The 22,737-nt window shown below is 38.8% G+C and overlaps 1 protein-coding gene across 2 annotated transcripts in view; it reads left to right on the top strand.

The window, feature by feature from the left end:
- Positions 1–1,088: 1,088 nt before the first annotated feature.
- The window catches only part of slc22a21 (solute carrier family 22 member 21), a 45,454-nt gene continuing 23,805 nt past the window's right edge, over positions 1,089–22,737 (top strand). For both annotated transcript variants that reach the window (XM_081390071.1, XM_081390072.1), the window contains exons 1-6: positions 1,089–1,587; positions 4,303–4,406; positions 5,051–5,205; positions 6,067–6,238; positions 11,143–11,269; positions 16,416–16,513. In XM_081390071.1, the coding sequence (XP_081246197.1) occupies positions 1,198–1,587; positions 4,303–4,406; positions 5,051–5,205; positions 6,067–6,238; positions 11,143–11,269; positions 16,416–16,513 (1,046 nt within the window). In that variant the 5' untranslated portion in view covers positions 1,089–1,197. The remainder of the gene's footprint in view (positions 1,588–4,302; positions 4,407–5,050; positions 5,206–6,066; positions 6,239–11,142; positions 11,270–16,415; positions 16,514–22,737) is intronic.

Genomic DNA, 22,737 nt, shown 5'->3' with positions numbered 1-22,737 from the left:
AGCTGTATCTACTTGTTGCGATTGCTAATTTTTTTATTTGTTTTTATTTGTTTTATATCTTTTTTAATTACTGAGTGTTTACTTGTCTTTAATAATGATTGAAATCTATATTAGTTAGGTTAGTTGTTTTTCTATGGTGTTTTTAAACCACAGGCAAACATTCCTTGTCTAAGTGTTTGTCCGACTGTTTGTATTGTACTGTATTTTATTTTATTTTTCTAAACTGTTTTAATTATTCTTATTTATTTTTATTATTTTTATTTCTTCTATGTAAAGCACTTTGAATTGCCATTGTGTATGAAATGTGCTATATAAATAAACTTGCCTTGCCTTCTTTAGCCTGTTGATTTTGTTCATGATATTCAGCTACAATTACATGTTTTGCAATACGACTAAGGGCCCTATCTTACAACCGGCGCAATGCAGCGCCAAGCGCAACTCAAGTGCTTTTTGCTAGTTTCAGCCCGACGCAGTTTTCATTTTCACATCCTGCGCCATGTTGTTTAAATAGCAAATGCATTTGTGCCCATCTGTGCGCCCATGGGCTGCTGGTCTGCATTGCTATTTTGAGGCAACATAGACTGGCTATTTAATGAGCGCGTTAGTAATGTGCGCCTATAGGCGGGTCCACAACGCGCATACACTCTGCTTATTACACACACAGGGACACACAGCAGCAGTTCCATGTACTCTCTGGAGACGCGTTCGGTCTTTCCACTATCAAATTCCGTCATGTAAATAGTGAATCCGCCACGGCGCGAGATCGTTAAAAAAGGACCCTAAATGTGAATGATATGTAAGTTGTTTTTTTTTTACTTTATTGGAATCGAAATTAGGAATCGATAAGAATCTGAATTGATAAGCAGAATCGGAATCGAAATCGTTAAAATTCAAAGATACCCAACAACCCTACACACGAATTCATATCCTGCGAATGATTATGTAAACGCGGCTTGCCATACAGGGATCGTGGTGCTTCTGCTCATCCTGGAGGTTGAGGAGTGTAAGCTGGAGGAGGGAGCTGAGCCTCGGGGTGGGTGGGGCAGCATTACATCCTTGTATAAAAAGTAAAACAATACAGATACATCACACATGTAAGCTATACAGTAGGTGGAGGTAATAGGCTGCTCATAAGGAGTTAGCGAGACGCGTTGACATCGAAGAAGAAGGTTTTGTCGCAGATGTGCTGCGACTATCATGAACTCTCCAGACTACGATGACAGCACCGCGTTCCTGGGAGACTGGGGACCTTTCCAAAGGAATCTGTTCATTCTGTTGTGTTTCAGCATTATTCCCAATGGCTTCACGGGGTTATCCATGGTTTTCATGGGCGATACACCCGCTCATCGCTGTCTGATTCCCGCGGCTCTGAACATCACGGATGAATGGAGAAACGCGTCTATTCCCCTGGACGAGGAGTCTCGCTTCAGTAAATGCTCCAGACACCGAGTGGACATCGTGAAAAACTTTTCGGACAGGGGTTTGCTCCCGTGGGTGGATGTGAATGTCTCGGATATTCCTCGGGAAACCTGTATGGATGGCTGGTTGTATGATAATGAAACATACATCTCCACGATTGTTACGGAGGTTCGTTTTCGATGCTTTCTCCTTTCTTCAGCCAGAGCCAGCTTAATGTAGCCTATGTAGTACTGAAGTTCAGATTGGCATGTAGTTTGGGAAGATTTGGGGTCTCCGGGACCCCGAGAAAGGCTGTTACTCTGGGCTTTCTTCAAATCGTGTTCCGGTTCGTCTCCACCTGTCGCTCGAGAGACGCTTGACATTCGTTACTACAATCGGTTTCATAAACTGCACTTTATGTATTCAGTCCAAACCAACTCATAAATACATAAACAAACTTCCTTTGCATAGTACAGGGCTTAATTTCAAGAAATAAGATTTACTGTCAAACCAAAAATTATTATAGATATCATTTTGGATTTATTTTTTTATTTTTTACTAGTGTGTGCAGGACACTGTAGTTCATTTATGTAAGTGAGGATAGCAAAATAAACTGTGACATATTATACCCAAAAATTCTTCATACAGTGACCACCAGTAAAATTGGTAACACTTTACAATAAGGTTAATTAGTTAACACTACATTAGTTAGCATGAAGTAATAATCAACTGCACGTATAAAGCATTTATTAATTTTTGGTAATGTTAATTTCAACATTCACTAATATTTGATTAAAATCTTATGAACTAACATGTACAACCAATGAACCGCTTTATTTTTATTAACTAACATTAACAAAGATGTAACAAATGTATTGCTCATGGTTAACTAATGTTAACTAATGAACCTTATTGTAAAGTGTAAAATGTATAAAATTTGCGACCAAAAAATGATTGGGACACATTGACCTGATCATGTTCTGCTGAAGTGTGTTGTCTTTAATTGCTAATGCTCTTTTTACACACAGACTGAACACAATGAAGCATTGCTTGGTGATTGGTTGAGCTAAACTGGTATTATCTAATTGTGTAGTTAAATTTAACAGCTGACAGATATTCAGCATAATTCATGTGTGAGACAGTCTAACAGAAGGAGGGACAAAACCAGTCAAATATCAACTGAGTTCTGCTCATATTTTATTACCATTCTCTAAACTATAGCGAATAAACTGATAATGTGAGAAATGTTGAGTCTGAATATATTTTGGTTTGACTCTATATTAATTAGCTTTGTAAATCAATTAAACAATTTTAACTAGGCCTATATGACATTATTGTATCATAGTTACATTTTCAGAAAATATCCCTTTTATTGCACAAGGCTGTTTTTGTCATTAGAATTATTATTATTTATTTTTTACAATTTTGGTATTTTAAATTTATGCAATACTGTAAATCCATTAATCTACAACACCGTTTGACCTAAAGGTATCAATCCAACTGTAAATTACTTAGAATATTATATTCCTCATGTTGCACAAGGCTTGCTTTTCAGATTATTAATCTGGTATTTTTTAGATACAGTACTGAACCCATTTAAATCGATTAAACTATAGGTATCAGGCCTGTAAATTACTCAGAATATAATCCCTGTTTGGTTTTATATCTTTAGATCAAACAGTGTAGTAGTTTAATTTACAGTTGGTTTGATGCAAACAGTGTTGGATTTACAGTATTGAATAGATTTAAAGTTCCAAAATTATTATTAAATATTAAATTATTAAATGCTAATTTCAAAAACAGAGCCTTGTGCAATAAACATTTGATTATTTGTTTGATATAATAATGTCATATAGCCTAGTTAAATTGTTTAATTGATTAGTTAATTGGCTAATTGATATATATTTTATTTCTTGAAATGAAGCCTTGTGCAAAGGGTGTTTGTTCATGTGTATCTGAGTTGGTTTGGGCTGAAAACATCAAATGCATTGCAGAGAGTTTAATGGGTATGAAACCGAATGTCTAACGTTAAACTAACATTATACCGCCGTGATGTCAGGCTTTTATTCCAGTGAATGTTTTTTTGAAAGTCAGGCGGTATTGACTACAAAAACAATTCAACATTCGTACATTTTTGTCCTTGAGAAAAAGATCCAGTACACTGAAAACATGGTGACCCTATCCTGCGGGCAACAGAGACCAGCATTTTATCCGTACTGATTTGTTTGAAATAAGAAATAGGGAACGGTATTTTAAGTCTGTTATAGGATATGTAGTAGCTTTACAAACTGAATGATAATTATGAAACAAAACAATTCATAAAATAGCACAAAAAAAGGTGACAAAAAATCAAACCAATATTTGGAACAACAGAAAGTACATAATTACATAAAACCATCTTAATGTGATATTGACATTTATAAGCAATACTGCATTCAATGAGTTCATATGTTAATCAGTAAATTATACTTTTGTACATCTGTGATCATGTGATACTGGAAGTTATGACATTTTGTTTCAAGATTACGAATTGTTCACAATAAGATCAGTAAGGGTCAATTCTTATTCCTGTTTTGTAAGACATGGACAAGCAAAGGCTATATCAGTATCTTGGATTTTGAGTTAAATATGGGTTTCACAGAAAACAAGCATTTATGTAAATAGAATTTTATCAGAAAATCCATAAAGTTATTGTAATAGCCCTTGTGACAACTAGCCCCGTCTCCATTTTTCCTGTATTCAGTCAGGAATAGAAGTGTCAAAAATAATGTAAATCACTCCAGGGTTTCATGGGTCAGACCGTAACAGAACTTTTAACTTAAACTTAACTTTGAACATTGTTTTATTTTCCTTCTACAAATGGATATAATCCCTTCCAATCCTGCACTGTTTGTTCAACGGCAGTGGGATTTGGTGTGTTCAGATGACTGGAGAGTGCCATTGACCACCTCACTCTTCTTCTCTGGGGTTTTGACAGGTTCTGTCATCTCTGGACAGATTTCTGACAGGTTAGAAAGCATCACACCTTTTTTCCCCCCACAAACCACATGTGAATATTATAATTATATAAGCACAAAAATCTCGTTCGGCAAAGAATTAGGCCATTGGTCATCCTGATTGATTGTGATTTCAGGATTTCAAGTGTGATATTATTGTCATTTGTGTTTCAAACTAAAATTGGCCATTTACACTGTTTTTTTTCCCTCTGCCAATGCAAATCATTTTAAAATAAGCCGAATCATCAGAATGCCGGGCTGGGATCAGTGCATTTGATTAATGCAGGATAATTGTCCCATTTTACCTGAATTCACTGTATTAAGTAAATAATAGATACATGTTTATGTTGTACATAAACAACAAGTAGCCTTCAAATATTTCTCAATTAAGTAAAACAACAGCATTGGCTGGTGTCTCAGTTCAACTTAATACACAGATCTATTCTGACACATCAGATTTTTTTTTATTGTCCCATCTCTTGCAATAGTTATAATTATGTATATTTTCCACAATTTATTCAGATTGTGAAAGCAGTGGACTATACACAGAAAGTGAGCAGAAAGCGATCAGTCGCTGCTCTCTCATAAAAACTGGTGAAAACTGGAAAGTTGCCTATTTGGAAATAAACTTGTTTTGTCTTCTTCTTGGTTTTCAGGTTTGGCAGGAAGATAGTGCTGTTTATTACCATGGGGATTCAGACAGTATTCACCTTCATTCAAGTCTTCTCCCCATCGTGGCTGATTTTTTGCATCTTGTTTTTCATTGCTGGAATGGGCCAGATTTCAAACTATTTGACAGCATTTGCTTTAGGTAAAGGCTTTTGATGTGCTGTGTTTTTTTTTTAGTGTACGCTTTATATTAGCATTGAATAATCACAACTGATCTTTACATCACAACTGATCTTTACATTACTGTAATCAGTCATAAAAACAGCTTATTATAGAGAACCACTTGGCAACATAATATAGGCGGATCTCTAGGGAGTGAAAGCCTCAGGAGAACGACTCTAAAATGAGAGGAGATCTAATCACCCTTTACACGAAAACCATGTTATCGAGGAGGCTTGCCACTCGACTGGGCTCAGAGGAGTGAAAACCTCAATAGGACGACTCTTCAGGATGAGAGGAGACGCAGTACCACTCCTATCTAGAGACCGAAGACAAACCCTGGACCCTAACCATGTAGAGCTCTGGGGAGTAGAGGCCTCAACAGGACAGCTCTCTAAACGAGAGAAGACCTAACGACACTCTTTGTCAAGGCTCACCTGGAGCCACTCCACTTGGCACTAAAGTTAAACAGAGCTCTAAAGAGTGAAGTACTCAGCATGACATTTAAACAATGTAGGTTTGTCAAGGAGGCTCGTCAAGAGCCATACAACTCGACTAGTTTACTGAACTTGTCAAATAGGGCTCATAAAGCCCTTCAACTTGACTCTAACAATGAAAATGAGCTCTTAAGGAGCCAAATACTCAAACATAACCCTCCAAAATGAGGGGAATACTACCAATGCTCAACTAGAATGATGACTGGCAGCACATTTGTTCTACCAGCACATTTTAAGGATGTGTTTAAAAACATATGCATGCTTTTGTCTCAGAATCTACTTTAAAAATATTCTGTAGACTGTAGATTAAACTAAAAATTTTTTTTATGAAAATGTCTTTCCCCTAGGAATGGAAATATTTAGCCCATCCGTTCGTGACATCTACTCCACTCTTGGCGTGTGTCTTTTCTTTTCCATCGGATACATGATGCTTCCGCTGGCTGCCTACTTCCTGCGAGACTGGAGAACGCTGTTGCTGGTCCTCACCATCCCTGGATTCTTCTGCATGCCCCTATGGTGGTAGGTGTTTGCTATGGGACGGGCGATATTTAATAATGCACCAGCCATGAGAAGAACAGTCATGTATAGTGAACACTTGCTTGCCAAAGAGGCAGCACAAAGGTCATTTGAAAGATGGGTTATACCTACAAACACCCCAGATAATAAAAATATATTCTAAGAACGTTTTGTTAACATTCCCATTAAAGGGTTAGTTCACCCAAAAATGAAAATTCTGTCAGTAATTACTCACCCTCATGTTGTTCCATCCCCGTAAGACCTTTGTTCATCTTCGGAACACAAATTAAGATATTTTTAACTTGCTGGCCCAGAAAATGTATTAAAGACATTGTTAATATAGTCCAAGTGACTCCAGTGGCTCAATCTTAAGTTTATAAAGCGACGAGAATACTTTTTGTGCGCAAAAACAAACAAAAATAACGACTTTATTCCACTTTTCATTTCCTTCTCTCTGGGCCTAGGGTCTTTTCACGTAGTGTTTAAGCGCAGCGCTTCTGTGTTGCACGTCACCACGTAGGCTCACTATTGGCCGACGCTGGTCATGTGTGTGATGCGTGGTGTCGTGCAACACAGACACGCTACACTTAAACACTATGTGAAAAGACTCGAGGCCCAGAGAGAAGGAAATGAAAAGTGGAATAAAGTCGTTATTTTTGTTTGTTTTTGCGCACAAAAAGTATTCTCGTCGCTTTATAAACTTAAGATTGAGCCCTGGAGTCACTTGGACTATATTAACGATGTCTTTAATAACTTTTCTGGGCCAGCAAGTTATAGTGTCTTAGAAGCCTGTGGAGGAGTGATCCAGCTCTCAGATTTAATCAAAAATATCTTAATTTGTGTTCCGAAGATGAACGAAGGTCTTACGGGGATGGAACAACATGAGGGAGAGTAATTACTGACAGAATTTTCATTTTTGGGTGAACTAACCCTTTAAGCTATGATAGTTTGGAGAATGTGATTATATTTTCATCTCTCATGAAGAGTTGAGGACTCACAGCTCAGTTTAAAGCTCTCTGGCCTCAGACTCACCCATGTGGATATTGCAGATTTGAGTCTGTGACTCTACACTCTTAGAAAAAAGATTCAGTGAGGTTATGTTGTCACAGTTGGGCTGCAGTAAACAAGCAGCAAAGGATCTAAACACAGCAGTTTTATTAAAACAAAGAACTGACAAAAAACTGAAGGAAACAGAGCTTAAATAGACAGAGCAAACCAACCAATGGAATTAATATCAGGTGAACTTAATTAGACTAACTGGCACACACAAATAAACTATGGGCCCTATTTTAACGATCTAAGCACATGGTCTAAAGTCCACAGCGAAAGTTCACTTTGGGCGTGTCTGAATCCACTTTTGCTAGTTTAATGATGGGAAAAATGGTCGGCGCTCCCGGCGCATGGTCTAAAAGGGTTGTCCCTATTCTCATAATGAGTAATGGGTGTGTTTTGGGATTTACGTGCATTAAACAAATCAGAGTCTCATCTCAGTTGCCAGTTGTCAATGTCAGTTGCGCTCGCGCCATGGCGGATTCGCTATTTACATGACGGAATTTGATAGTGGAAAGACCAAATGCGTCTCCAGAGCGCAAACGGATCTGCTCGTGCTCAAGGTAAAAGTGTGCAAGCAGACCATCTATGGGACAAGCCGGATTCACCATATCTTTATGTACACAATAATAATCTTTTACATTGTAATCATTTTATTTTAAATATTTGGCATGTTTGTGTGCTGCTGTGCAACCCTGTGTGTTTAATATGTAGAGTGTGTGTGTGATAAGCAGAGTGTGTGTGTAATAAGCAGAGTGTGTGTTTAATAAGCAGAGTGTACGCGTGTTGTTGACCCGCCTATAGGCGCACATTACTGACGCGCTCTTTAAATAACAAAAAAAATATTGCGCCATTGACTTTAGACCAGGTTTCAGTTGGTCAATGGCTCAGTCTATTTCTGTTCCTCAAAACAGCAATGCGCCAACACTGCACCAGAACACACACTCGTTCTCAGACCAGCAGCCCATGGGCCACAGATGGGCGCAAATGCATTTGCTACTTAAACAACGTGAAACTGATAACTGCGTCGGGCTGAAACTAGCAAAAAACACTTGCGTCGCGGGCCCTAGGTCAACATTCACAAGCGTGGAACAGAAACAGAACAGAACCAAACCAAAACAGAATATACTCGTTACATCTACAGAGATTACTCCGTTTTAAAGAACTTTAAAGAGAGCCTAACAACACTCTACCCTACGGACAGCGGCCAAAGACACTCGTAACGAGACCTAGTGCTACTGTCTAGAAGGAAGAGCTCCAGACAGTGGAGACCTCAGGGATGACTCTCTAGAATGAGAGGAGCCCTAACTACACCATTTTACTAAAAAGCAGGACTACCAAGGATGCTCACTGAAAGCTGTACCACTTGGCAACATAATATAGGCGGATCTCTAGGGAGTGAAAGCCTCAGGAGAACGACTCTAAAATGAGAGGAGATCTAATCACCCTTTACACTAAAACCATGTTATCGAGGAGGCTTGCCACTCGACTGGGCTCAGAGGAGTGAAAACCTCAATAGGACGACTCTTCAGGATGAGAGGAGACGCAGTACCACTCCTATCTAGAGACCGAAGACAAACCCTGGACCCTAACCACGTAGAGCTCTGGGGAGTAGAGGCCTCAACAGGACAGCTCTCTAAACGAGAGAAGACCTAACGACACTCTTTGTCAAGGCTCACCTGGAGCCACTCCACTTGGAGTCCACTCCAGAGCTCTAAAGAGTGAAGTACTCAGCATGACATTTAAACAATGTAGGTTTGTCAAGGAGGCTCGTCAAGAGCCATAGAACTCGACTAGTTTACTGAACTTGTCAAAGAGGCTCATAAAGCCCTTCAACTTGACTCTAACAATGAAAATGAGCTCTTAAGGAGCCAAATACTCAAACATAACCCTCCAAAATGAAGGGAATTCTACCAATGCTCAACTAAAATAAAGTTTGTCAAGGAGGCTTAGAGAAAGCCATTCAACTTAATTCTCAAACAAAGGGAGCTCTAAGGAGCGGGGTACACAGCATAATGACCCTCTAAAGGAGTACTAACAACGCATGAACCTTATAAGGTCTGTCAAGGGGCCCACAGAGGGCCATTCAATCTGACAACAAGACCTGAACCAAACCATCAGAAGGCAGATCTTATTTTATCTTAGCCAAAATCATATTGGTCTAGCCCTTTGGAGATCAACCCTAACTAAACTTGCGGTTTAGTTTAAAAGGAGGCACATAGAAAGCCAGTCAGCTTGACAAAAAAAAATAGACAGCGCCCTAAGTACTCTGCATGACAACCCTCTAAAACAAGGGGAGCACTAAACACGCTTAGCCAAATATTAGCTCACCGAGAGCCATTCAACCTGACACTAATGTTTAAAACAGCTTGTAGAGCGGAGGACTCAGCATGACGACCCACAGAACAAGGGGTGTATGCTCTTACGCCATGAATGCATACTGTATCTATGAGTGGCTTTAACTCGCTTGAGAGCCGAACGCACTCATGTAAATGCTGACTACTATCCCCTCTGGAGCGTTTCTGTCTTACACGCACATACGAGCAAACGGCTTCTGAAGATGAAGAAGAGGATGACGTGTTCCTCAGGCACCCTCTTATACTCACGGTCACTCTGGTAGTGATGTCATAGGCTCTCACTGGCCAATACAACGCGTTTGCACACATGCTTCAGACACCGGTCACGCTGAGGCGTTCTCCATAGCGTCTTCTCAGACGCAGTGCGAGGTCCCATTCGAACAATATTTTCTGAAAGCTTATCTTTCCAAAAAAGGACACTTGGAGACTTCAAAAGGACACCTAATAACCAGTCCATATAATTCATAAATTTATGCACACACACAAAAAAACAAAAAAAAAACACTTTACATAATTCACAGTGTATAGTGTGTACAGTGCAACAGCAAAAAGCTTGTTTACATTTAAGACAAGTTAAGAAAACTCAAGACTACAATGGAGGGAATTCAGGGAGTTGTTACGACCCAAGGTCTAGGGTCCAGGGGTGAAACATAAAGAAAAATAATCAAGCAGATTACTTTTACAAGAACTCTCTGAGCGTCTCTCTCAGGGAAACAAGTTCTGCCAGCAGTTCAAACAATAAATAAGAACACAAAAGTAACTTCGGGGCTAGGCCAGGACAAAATAATAAACTACCTTAACCTAGAAATTAAATATCCTATCAGGGACAAAAGAAATTACAAGAACTTCCCTATCTCCTTAACTTAACATGAACAGGAGAAAAGTATGCCAAAAATGCCTACATTGTTCATGACACTGGCAGTTTGTTCTCAAGTTACATAGGTGGTTAACACACCACTGAAAGAAAGAAATATGAGGGAGAGAAAAAACATTATCATTTGCTCACTCAAGCTTCACAGATTTCACAATCAAAGCTATGAAAACACAATTTCAGCCGCATTCAGTGGACAACACATGCTCTGCTCTGTCTCTCTCTCTGGGGATTTTGCATTTCCGTTCCTCTTTTCACCGCGCGCTTGCGTTTACGCTTCCGGCACGTCCACTTAGGGTGGAATAACCTATGTGAAACGGACAGGAGCAGAGACAGCGGAAACAACGAAGGGAGAGAAGCACACACACACACACACACACACACACACACACACACACACACACACACACACACGCACCGGAATACAGCCTCAGGTGCAACAGAGTTCAGAAACACTGACACTGATATAGAGGATAACTCCCGCTGGAGGGACTTTGTGCTTTGAAACTTTGCAGAGCTTTTTCATGCTCAAACAGCAACATTAACACTATTATACCATAATAGGACCGTATTGAATTTCATTTTGCTGCATTAAATAAGTATAATGAAGGATCTGTTGTTGCTTGCAGGTTTATTCCAGAGTCTCCGCGATGGCTGCTGTCTCAGGGAAGGGTCGACGAGGCCGAGGAGATTCTCAGAAAGGCTGCCAAGATGAACGGGGTTAAGGCCCCTGAAGTCATTTTTCCCCGTCATCAGGTGAAGTCTACACCTGCCCGTGCTTTACACATGCCACACAGTGCTTTAAACTGTCTCGTTTAGCTCCTCACATGACCAAAGCTCTTCAACCTCTTATTTTCTGTTCAACTGCTATTGATTTACTACTAGAGGGGTCATATAACGAGGAGCTGAAAGAGTTCAATGCACTGTGAAAACAGCATGATTTAGGCTTCTTTTATCCATCTCACACCTGCTGCACATGTGCCTCGTCATGTGTTGTAAGTTAATTACAAATTACAGTATTTTTTACTGCATGCCACAAATGCACTTATTTACTAGCCTAGCTTTGTGTAATATAATCTTTTATGAAGCAACATGTTTATATACTGTAACAGAGTTAATTACTCACTGACTGACAAAGATGTTGGACAGGCACACAAACACCCCTTCAGTCAGGATCATTTCTGTCAGATAATGATTATATAGACTTTACAGTCGGTATGCTTCTGTTCTGGTCAAACGCCTTGCCCATCTGAGTGGAGACAGCAGAAAAATCAAACCTAACTCTAACCACTGGTTTAGATAGCTGGATAGCTGACTAACTTTGAGATGCAATCTCATAAAGCTGTGACGCTGAAGATTTAACCCCTGCAGCTGCAAGCCGAGGCATTAACGCAAGCATTGTTAAAGCAAGCATATGCAGGCATAGGAAACACACACTGAACTGAACAATTTCTACTTGAAAATGGATGCAACATTTAAACGCATGGACTTACTAATATGACAACAGTATTTACTGTAACCCTCATTATAATTGTATCTACCATAATATCAGTTATTCCACAACTCTTAGAAACAAGCATTCAATCATTCCACTGAACAGGCTTTTTCAAAGTCCAAAGTTCATAATCCAGAGTTCACATGCACAAGTAATTTTAAACATTAATCTAGTTCAGGTGTATGATTAATTCAGTGAGGAGAATTACATGCCAATAAACAACACAATCTCTTATGATCCTTGCACAACATTTAAAGTGCTGTTCACATGTTTAACTCATGCAGAAAATGGAAAACAACAACAGTGTATTTGTGAACACGATTCATTAGAGGTCGCAACGAAACGGTAGTAGGCAATTTGTTACTTAAGGCTTATTTCACAAAAAAAAAGGAGCTGTTTAATTTGTTGAGTGACTCACAAATTCACATATGTCAGTTCAAGGTAACACTAATAATAAGCCGACTATCGCTAGTTTAAATAACATTTTGTTAAAATGGCCAATCACTGTTCTTCCTTTGTGAGGTGATGCTCTTATTTTCTGGATTTTATTAGTTAATGACCTCAATTTAACCAGGAATAAAAAGTAATTGAATCACAAGTGAACTTTGACTCTACTGAAGCAATGCAATGTCATCATACATAAAGTAATTTTCAGTTCCACTGAGCAATGAAATACAATTTAAACCAGTGGAACTGAAAATTACTTTATTTAAGATGACATTGCATTGCTTCAGTAGAGTCAAAGTTCACTTGTGATTCAATTACTTTTATTCCTGGTTAAATTGAGGTCATCAAATTTTACCAATGAGTGGCCTGACTTTAATTTTATTGGTAAAATTTCACCACATACCAATAAAATTAAAGTCAGGCCACTCAATGGTAAAATTTGTTATAAAATGTATTTGTCTGAAATCACGATCCAGGGTAGTCTCTCTTACAACCGAAACATTTCTCAGAGAGCTAAAAGAAAGAATATTTATTCAGTCAAATCATACATATACATTTTTCAATGAACAAAGACTTCCAAAATGTATTGGATAAACAAATGAACAGATTATCGTAAGGCCTCCTACTTCCTTTTACCATTAATGTACAATCTCCAGTTCATCTTCATTCACCCTGGTCTTCCTCAAAATCCCATAATATGCCCACCTGATGTGCATAAATATTTTTTAATTGTAGACATCTTATCTGACTCCCTAAATTCCCAGCCTAGCTGACCTTGACTGCAGAAAAAGTCATTATTCACAAGTTGCTTCTCACAGTAGATTAACTTAAATAAAAAGATAAAAAGGCAGGATGTCTGAATCTTCTGCCAAGTGTGTGACAGACAGAATGGGCCAGTGAACAGTAGTTATCCGAGGCCTTACATTTCAGTGACTCAGATAACTCACAACATCTCCATGCTTATCTATCAAAATCTAGCCCTTACATGTACAGCATGAAAAAAGCAAGAGAGGTGTATGTAAACAAGCAAAACATTAGTTCTGGCAAGTCAGACTGACTCTCAGCTGATCCACGTCTTCCTATAGACCTTATGCGCCAGAGAAACGAGGGCGCCGCCGCCATCTTTAGAATATTGTCTTTTAACTTCCGGTTTTGCGGTCGCTCTGTATATTTCTATGGCACTGCTGTCCAGGAGAAATTAGCTTTTGATGTGGATTTACTTAATGTAAAGTAAACGAAAGTTATCATGAGGACTGTAATGCTTAAAGCAGATGACTTAACAAATTTAAAGATTTTAAAACAAGCCGTTCATTCATAAATACGCAAGATCGCTGTGAAAATACAGACCGGAAGTCAAAAGACAACGAGCGCAGCGCTGAAAAGGGGCGGAGCTACAGAAGGTCTATAGGAATACAACGGTATCACAGCTTCCATATATAAGGTCAATTCAGAATTATCAACAGCTTTACTGCGTTACTCATGAGCTAGTTACCCTCCTCCCTCCCCAGCTCCACTTGTCCAGTCAGGACTGGCCTTCTGATATTCTTCTTCGAATATATATTACATATCTGCTGTACATTTATGCTGGTTCTGTTCTGCTTACCCTGAGGGGGTTATCGCTGCTCTCCCTGCTCTTATCCACGCCAGAACAGAACCATGCCGCCAATCCAAACTGTATGCTAATGCTAATTGTCAATAGTCTTTGATGATAGTGGTCCTGACATACTTTCATTCAGATATAGTACCTGCCACCTGCATACAGATCTACATTTTGAGAATCAATCCTCATTGTAACACAGCTTGTTTTATTAAGTTAGGAGTTATAAATACTGTTAAAGTGTGAGAATTAAACTGCGCAAATCAATGAATAAACCATTAGCGCAACCACAAGTTAGTGACATAATGCTATAAATTTAGCCGATATTCAGCCAAGTATGTTAAGTCCTATTAAACATGCTACACACATTAAAATGACTGTGATGCATGTGGAAAATCCATTCATCCATGCCTGGTCAATTCATGTGTTTTCTCTGATCGGATAGCTATCCATTCGCGAAAAGACAGAAAGAGATGAAACTGGACAAAATGCATGATTTGGCAAATGTAAAATTTGAAATATTTAATGTTCTGCACTTTTTCTATGTAAGCCATTATGAATATTTAAAATATGTTTATATACAGTGAGGAAAATAAGTATTTGAACACCCTGCTATTTTGCAAGTTCTCCCACTTGGAAATCATGGAGGGGTCTGAAATTGTCATCGTAGGTGCATGTCCACTGTGAGAGACAATCTAAAAAAAAAAATCCAGAAAGCACAATGTATTATTTTTTAACTATTTATTTGTGTGATACAGCTGCAAATAAGTATTTGAACACCTGAGAAAATTAATGTTAATATTTGGCCTTTGTTTGCAATTACAGAGGTCAAACGTTTCCTGTAGTTTTTCACCAGGTTTGCACACACTGCAGGAGGGATTTTGGCCCACTCCTCCACACAGATCTTCTCTAGATCAGTCAGGTTTCTGGGCTGTCACTGAGAAACACGGAGTTTGAGCTCCCTCCAAAGATTCTCTATTGGGTTTAGGTTTGGAGACTGGCTAGGCCACGCCAGAACCTTGATATGCTTCTTACAGAGCCACTCCTTGGTTATCCTGGCTGTGTGCTTCGGGTCATTAAGACCCAGCCTCGACCCATCTTCAATGGTCTAACTGAGGGAAGGAGGTTGTTCCCCAAAATCTCGCAATACATGGCCCCGGTCATCCTCTCCTTAATACAGTGCAGTCGCCCTGTCCCATGTGCAGAAAAACACCCCCAAAGCCTGATGCTACCACCCCCCATGCTTCACAGTAGGGATGGTGTTCTTGGGATGGTACTCATCATTCTTCTTCCTCCAAACACGTTTAGTGGAATTATGACCAAAAAGTTCTATTTTGGTCTCATCTGACCACATGACTTTCTCCCATGATTATCCAAATGGTCATTGGCCAACTTAAGACGGGCCTTGACATGTGCTGGTTTAAGCAGGGGAACCTTCCGTGCCATGCATGATTTCAAACCATGACGTCTTAGTGTATTACCAACAGTAACCTTGGAAACGGTGGTCCCAGCTCTTTTCAGGTCATTGACCAGCTCCTCCCGTGTAGTTCTGGGCTGATTTCTCACCTTTCTTAGGATCATTGAGACCCCACGAGGTGAGATCTTGCATGGAGCCCCAGTCCGAGGGAGATTGACAGTCATGTTTAGCTTCTTCCATTTTCTAATGATTGCTCCAACAGTGGACCTTTTTTCACCAAGCTGCTTGGCAATTTCCCCGTAGCCCTTTCCAACCTTGTGGAGGTGTACAATTTTGTCTCTAGTGTCTTTGGACAGCTCTTTGGTCTTGGCCATGTTAGTAGTTGGACTCTTACTGATTGTATGGGGTGGACAGGTGTCTTTATGCAGCTAACGACCTCAAACAGGTGCATCTAATTTAGGATAATAAATGGAGTGGAGGTGGACATTTTAAAGGCAGACTAACAGGTCTTTGAGGGTCAGAATTCTACCTGATAGACAGGTGTTCAAATACTTATTTGCAGCTGTATCATACAAATAAATAGTTAAAAAATCATATATTGTGATTTCTGGATTTTTTTTTTTTTTTTTTGTCTCTCACAGTGGACATGCACCTACGATGACAATTTCAGACCCCTCCATGATTTCCAAGTGGGAGAACTTGCAAAATAGCAGGGTGTTCAAATACTTATTTTCCTCACTGTATATGGGCAGAGTGATTAACTCATGATAAACTTATGATAAAAAGGTTGCTGGTCCCTGGTCTATGATGTTATTATGACTGTCCGCATAAGAGTGCTTCATATTGTTTTAGCTGTGGATATCAGATGGTCTTTTGCTTACACTGTATGCAGTGTTTTGACAGTATTGTGTAACAAGACATGTTTGTTGTTACACGTGTGCTACAGTCAAAGGATAGTGCTGGAAGTTTGAAGACCCACAGTCTCTGTGACCTGGTGAAGTCCGCCAACATCCGCTGCATTACTGTCCTGCTGTGCCTGGTATGGTAAGAACGCTTACATGTACTCAAGATAGACATGGGCTGCTCATACTTTCTTACTATATATAGTGGGAAAAAAACAGTATGTGACAAGAGTAGTATGTCTGTTCTCACAGTACTCATAAAACACTTGGCAAAAATATCAGGATGACCTACTTGTTCCGGTGAGATTCTTAAGTGTGCATACGATGAACACTTAACCATCCCTTGAGGACATGGGAGATGATTTATGAATGGCCGTGAAGACCTGTTAGGTCATATGATAATGGCAACATGGCGGATGTAGTACGTCCAGATTACATACATACTATATAGAACATACTTTTTAGCAGCCGCAAAGTGCTTATTCAAAATAAGTACCTACTCAAGAAAGTATGCGATTTTGGATGCAGCCATTATCTGGTTCGAGACGTGGATTAGTGCATGTATAAAGGGATGGTTCGGAGTAAAATCAACCTAGGGTCCTTTGCACCATGACCTCGAGCCAAACACCCCCCCCCCCCCCAGAAGCCTTTTTCCCCTTGGTTGAACATTATTAAAGTTAGAGCTTATTTAGAGATATCAGCCGGATGGTTTAGTGCAGGCGCTAACGAATCCTAGGATGTATCTCATAAATTAACCCACTAATAATGCCCAGAATGGCACCAAACTTCTACAGTAGTACAAATAGGCTCTGTACTAATAAAACGAGGCATTGGAAAGTTTGTAAGTACAACAGGAGTTTATTTAAATAACACTTGCCTGATGGCTAATGCTACTGCTAACCCGCACGTCGACGTCACTAAAAGTCCTGGCAGAAAAAGCTATGCTTAAGGATGTACTGTATAAGTTTGGTACCATTCTGGGCCCGGTTCCCCAAAACGTTCTTATTGCTAAGTAGTTCTTAACCTATTCCTTAACCTCTCTCTTAACGTTATGGCACGATTCCCAGCACGTTCGTACGCTAAGTATATCTTCTGTAAGTCACACTTTCGTAAGGTTGGTCTGGACCACTCTTAGCTTTACCTTATCACTGTTGCAGGGCTATATGAATATAATTCTGAAGTTTTAATACACCCAGACAGTGTTCAATTAGGCTCTTTCAAGTGTTTTCATGCAAAGAATAAAATTGTCATAACACTGATTGTTGTTAGATTTTTAATTATATTATTATACAATATTATTAATTTAATTAAAAAGCGCTTTTAAAGGCCAGTGAAAGCATAGGCTACTGTCAGTTAAGTCCTATTCGGACGCTAATATTGTTTCTCATGGGCTCGTCCGGTATTTTAAACATTTACAGCGGTAAGTCAGTGATTTTAGTGCCGTCCGAATCCATAATATCAGTGTTTTTTCTCACCCAACCCGCGTAAAAATCCCTGGCCAAATTAGTACCTACTGTTTTTTGACAAACACTTCGTGTGGGGATTTAATTGCCGTCTGAATCCACATCTCTGAGTTTACAAGAAGAGATCCACTGTTTAAACCCTTTTTGATCACTGCCGAGCACCGAGATGTAGGCCTACACTTTTATTAATGAAATGCTGGAAAGTATTTCCAAGAACAATATTTCATCGCAGCTCCACCTCAGCGAACAAAAATGGGAAAGAGAAGAAGGCACGTACAAATTTTAAATGGTTATTATTGCAGCAATATATGATACAACAAACCTTTTGAGTTTACAACAGTAGGGGCCAGATTTACTAACAGCTTCATCAGCACAAACCCTCTTTGGGCATTAAAAATCTCCTGTCGCGATTTACTAAAGACATGCAGTGCACAGTTAGCGCTGAAGAGGCGTGAGTTGTTTTTGCGGCTGACCTTATTGCATGTGCGCTTGTAGGAGTTTCCCTTTCAAATGCAAAATTTATGGGAGGAAAGTATTTAAATGAATCGCGCAAGGCAATTTACTAATGTTTGCGCTAGTCAATTTATTGGTATTTGCGACATTATTTAACGCCCAAAAAAAGCCATGTCTTAAACCATTTTGCGACATGGCTGCAATTGTTGCTGCAGAGAACAGAGAGCAGGCAGAAGAGAGAAAATATATTCAACTCGTATTAATTTCTTTAGAATGCCTGAGGGAAGATGTTATCTGAACTTATCGTTTGCCAAGCCATGTTATTTTTAATTTGATGCAGGAAACAAAAGATGACTTGGAACCCTCAACTACAAGGAGTCACGCAATACCTGGTGCATCAAAACTTCTTGCAACTCTTCATTTTTTGTCCTCTGCCTTTTTTCAACATACTTAGGCTTCTTTAGCTAGGATTTCACAGTCTGCATTTTCACCTGCGTTATCTGTGGTCCCGACGCTAATTTGCGCTGCTAGATTGCGTTGGTCATTATGTCAATTATTGGACTGCGTCTGTGTTCTTTAATTTGCGCGTCAGCAGTAGATCACAGGCTAAACTTGTCACTCTCATCGGCGCATTTGTGGAATTGCGCTCTCACGCCAATTTGCCCTGTTTAGTAAATCTGGCCCTAGATCTCTTTGAACCCTACTGTGTGAAAGATGACGTCAAGAAAAGAATATCACTGATGGTCTGGGGTGTTGTCTTTTGCTGTATGTCGAGTAGAGCAATTCATACTGGCTAACGCCCAATCAACCGAAAGCTTTTTAATGGCATTTCAAAGATTTGCTGCAGCCAGGGGCTATCCCAGGAAGATCTATTCAGATCTATTTACCAGTTTAAGTGGAGTAAGACCGGTTTTACAGGGACTGTACAAATTCGTTGAGGACATGGACAAGTCTGGTCTTAAGGAAAATGCTGCAAAAAATGGATTTGGAAAATCCATCCAGCCGATTCTCCACATAGGAATGAAGCTGAGGAAGCTGCAGTGCACATTGTGTCAAGAGTGAAGTCCAATCAGCCCTTGAAATTGCAGCCAATCTCACTAACAAATGGCCAATCGACGACAGTGTCCAAACCCAGGAAGATTGTATCCAGTACATGACACCCAATGCACTATTGTTAGGGTAAGCATCTCAAAGTGGTGATGTAAAGAAACATTATTTACCCATTCAGATGTCTCCAAGCAATGCAGTCAGTTGTGGATAAATTCTGGAGGCAGCTTGCTGGTCCTAACTTGTTCTTAAGAAGTAAGTGGCGATTGAAAACATTGTCTGGATAGCAGATCAAACTGCACTCAGGGAGCAATTTAAGCTTAGCAGAGTAATTAGTGCTAATCCAGACAGCAAAGGAATAGTAAGAGATGTCAATGTCTGAACCTTCCCAAGTTATCCTGTTCCGATCACAAAGCCCTTGAAAGCGAGAACAAACTATCCAGTGGCCATGGGACCCAAGGAGAAGAGCCCGAGCACTATTCTTCACAGGGACGTCAGACGACGGGTTGTCCTCCTATTTGTTTCTCAACTGGGTAGACCTCTTGTATCTAATATCCTAACCTGTCTAGCCAGTGACAACCAATTAGTTGGGAGGTGTCAGGTCAAACTGGAATAGCCTGGTTAATTACCTAACGCATCATCAGATTCTGGAGTGGCAGCCGGTGAGGAGTTTATTAATATTTTATTTGAGTGAATAAAGGATGTTTACCGATATTAAGATGTTGGCGGTGGCCTAGTCAATCACGGAGCATGTAGCAACTTGTAACAATAATGTAAAATAAGTATTACATTATTATTGTAATAAAATGTTCATAATGAAATACTTTTCTTAAAGCATAATAAAATCTTGAACTCATATTGCAATAACAATTTTTACATTATGAGAAATTTATTACATTATAAACTCACCAAAAACATGTCATATTTTCAAAATTTAAAATTATAATAGCTTGAAAATCATACAAAATATTAGTATTACTTTACAGTACATTAAAAAAAATCTATTTCCAGTCTGCATAATGTAACAGATTTAAATATTCATGCAATTATTATAATATCATTATTAATTTTATTGTTATTATTAATAAATAAAGTATTGATATTCCTTTACAGTACATTTTAAAAATCTAAATCCAGTTTTCAAAATCCACCAGATTACTGATACCACTACTACTACTACTAAAGGTGCAGAAGTTCAGATTTGATCTTTCTTTCTTTTTTTACATCACAAAACTAAACTGTTTTAGCAGGGGTGTGTTTGTTAGAGATGTTAGACTGTTAGTTGTACTGTATTTTTCAACATGCCCTCTGATGTACAATCAGGCTTTGTTTTGCTGTAACTTATATTAAAGTGAAGAAATGTTTGCTTAACTTGTGCTCTGTGCTGCCGTTGGCTGAAGCAGATAGCATGTTTTATCACACACACACACACACACACACACACACACACACACACACACACACACACACACACATTCTCTCTCTCTCTCTCTCTCTCTCACACACACACTCTCTCTCTCTCTCTCTCTCTCTCTCTCTCACATGCGTGCACACACACACACACACACACACACACACACACACACACACACACACACACACACACACACACACACACACCTCATTGCTATATTGATACTGTGGGGTTTTCTTCAGAACACAGTATTGGTATTAACACTGTCATTTAACAGTATGTATACTGTATGTATAAGAAGAAGAAGAAGTAATAATAATAATTATAATAGTACTAGTCTGGTGGATTTTGTTGGCAGGTTAAGACTGATTTAGATTTTTTAAATGTACTGTTAAGGAATACAAATGCTTTATGTTTAATACAAATATTATAAAAATAATAATTGCATGAATATTGAAATCTGTTGCATTTCGCAGGTAGTGTAAGACTGGATTTAGATTTTTAAAAATGTACTGTAAGGGAATAGGCTACTAATACTTTTTACGTTTTAAAAGCTATTACAATTATGAAAATATTACAGGTTTTTGGTGAGTTTATAATGTAATAAATACAATGTAAAGATTGTTAAAACATTATGAGCTTAAGATTTTATTTGTTTTGAGAAAATGATTACATTATGAACATTTTATTTACATTGTGTGCAGTTATTACATCATGGGTTGCTACAGAGCATGACCTACTTTCTTATATGAACGGAACTGTTTACATCTAGCGCAGAGACTATTTCATAGCCTTCTATTTTAAGCACTGATTGTTTGTGGCCTTTGAACTGTTTACTGAGCAATAGCACAGCAAATGTTAGTTATGAGAATTTATTGCGCCCTTGTTTGTATTCACTTTAATGTTGTTTCAGCTCATTCAATTCAATTCAATTCAAGCTTTATTTGTCATTGCCACGAAATTTCAGGTGCTACTCCAGATCAGTGCTTTTAAAAAATAAATAATTAATAAAATATGTACTAATTAATAAATATTAATTTATTAAGCATTTAAGCATATGAGCATATAAGCAATATAACCTTGCTCCGTTATCAGCCGTTCTGGCGTCCCTCCACCTCCCCAGCTCCACTAATATAATAATAATAATAAACTTTATTTTAGATAGCGCCTTTAAAAGTAGCATCTCAAAGCGCTTTACATAAAAATATGAAATTAAAAGGTACATATACCTTTTAAAAGGTACACATAACAGTGCAAACAGTAAAAAACTGACCAAACAAAAAATAAAAAAATAAATAAAAAAAACAAGCATAATAATGACATGAATCACACAAACGCTACCCTAAAAAAGTAAGTTTTAAGGGATGATTTAAAAACACTAAGGGATTCTGCATTCCTAATCTCAGAGGGCAGGGAATTCCACAATTTAGGAGCCAAAGAACAAAAAGCCCGATCACCCATAGTTTTTAGCCGTGTTGTTTGGACAGTTAGAAGACCAGCTTCAGAGGAGCGTAGAGCACGTGTAGGAGTGTAGGGGGTTAGAAGCTCACACAAATATTGAGGGGCCAGATTATTCAAGGCCTTATAAGTGAGCATGAGAATTTTAAAATCGATACGAAAACTAACAGGAAGCCAGTGCAATTTTTCCAGGACAGGTGTGATGTGCTCCCTTGCACTGGTCCTTGTAAGAATTCTAGCAGCTGAATTCTGTACCAACTGTAATTTACTTAGGGTAGCTCTAGATACTCCAGCCAGCAAAGCATTACAGTAATCAATACGTGAGAAAACCAAGGGGTTGATTAATTTTTCAGCTACAGAGAAAGTCAACATGGGACGCAATTTGGCAATGTTTCTGAGATGAAAATTTTTGTTTTGACTGTGTTACGAACTTGATGGTCAAATGTTAAATTGGCATCAGATATCACCCCCAGATTTTTTAGGTTAGTTTTGAATTGCAGAGCAGAGCCATCCACACTCAAGGTTATGGAC

The sequence above is a fragment of the Scardinius erythrophthalmus genome (genome assembly GCF_964197995.2).
Source record: "Scardinius erythrophthalmus genome assembly, chromosome: 17".
NCBI lineage: Eukaryota > Metazoa > Chordata > Actinopteri > Cypriniformes > Leuciscidae > Scardinius > Scardinius erythrophthalmus.
This window is presented reverse-complemented; position numbering and strand designations above follow the sequence as displayed.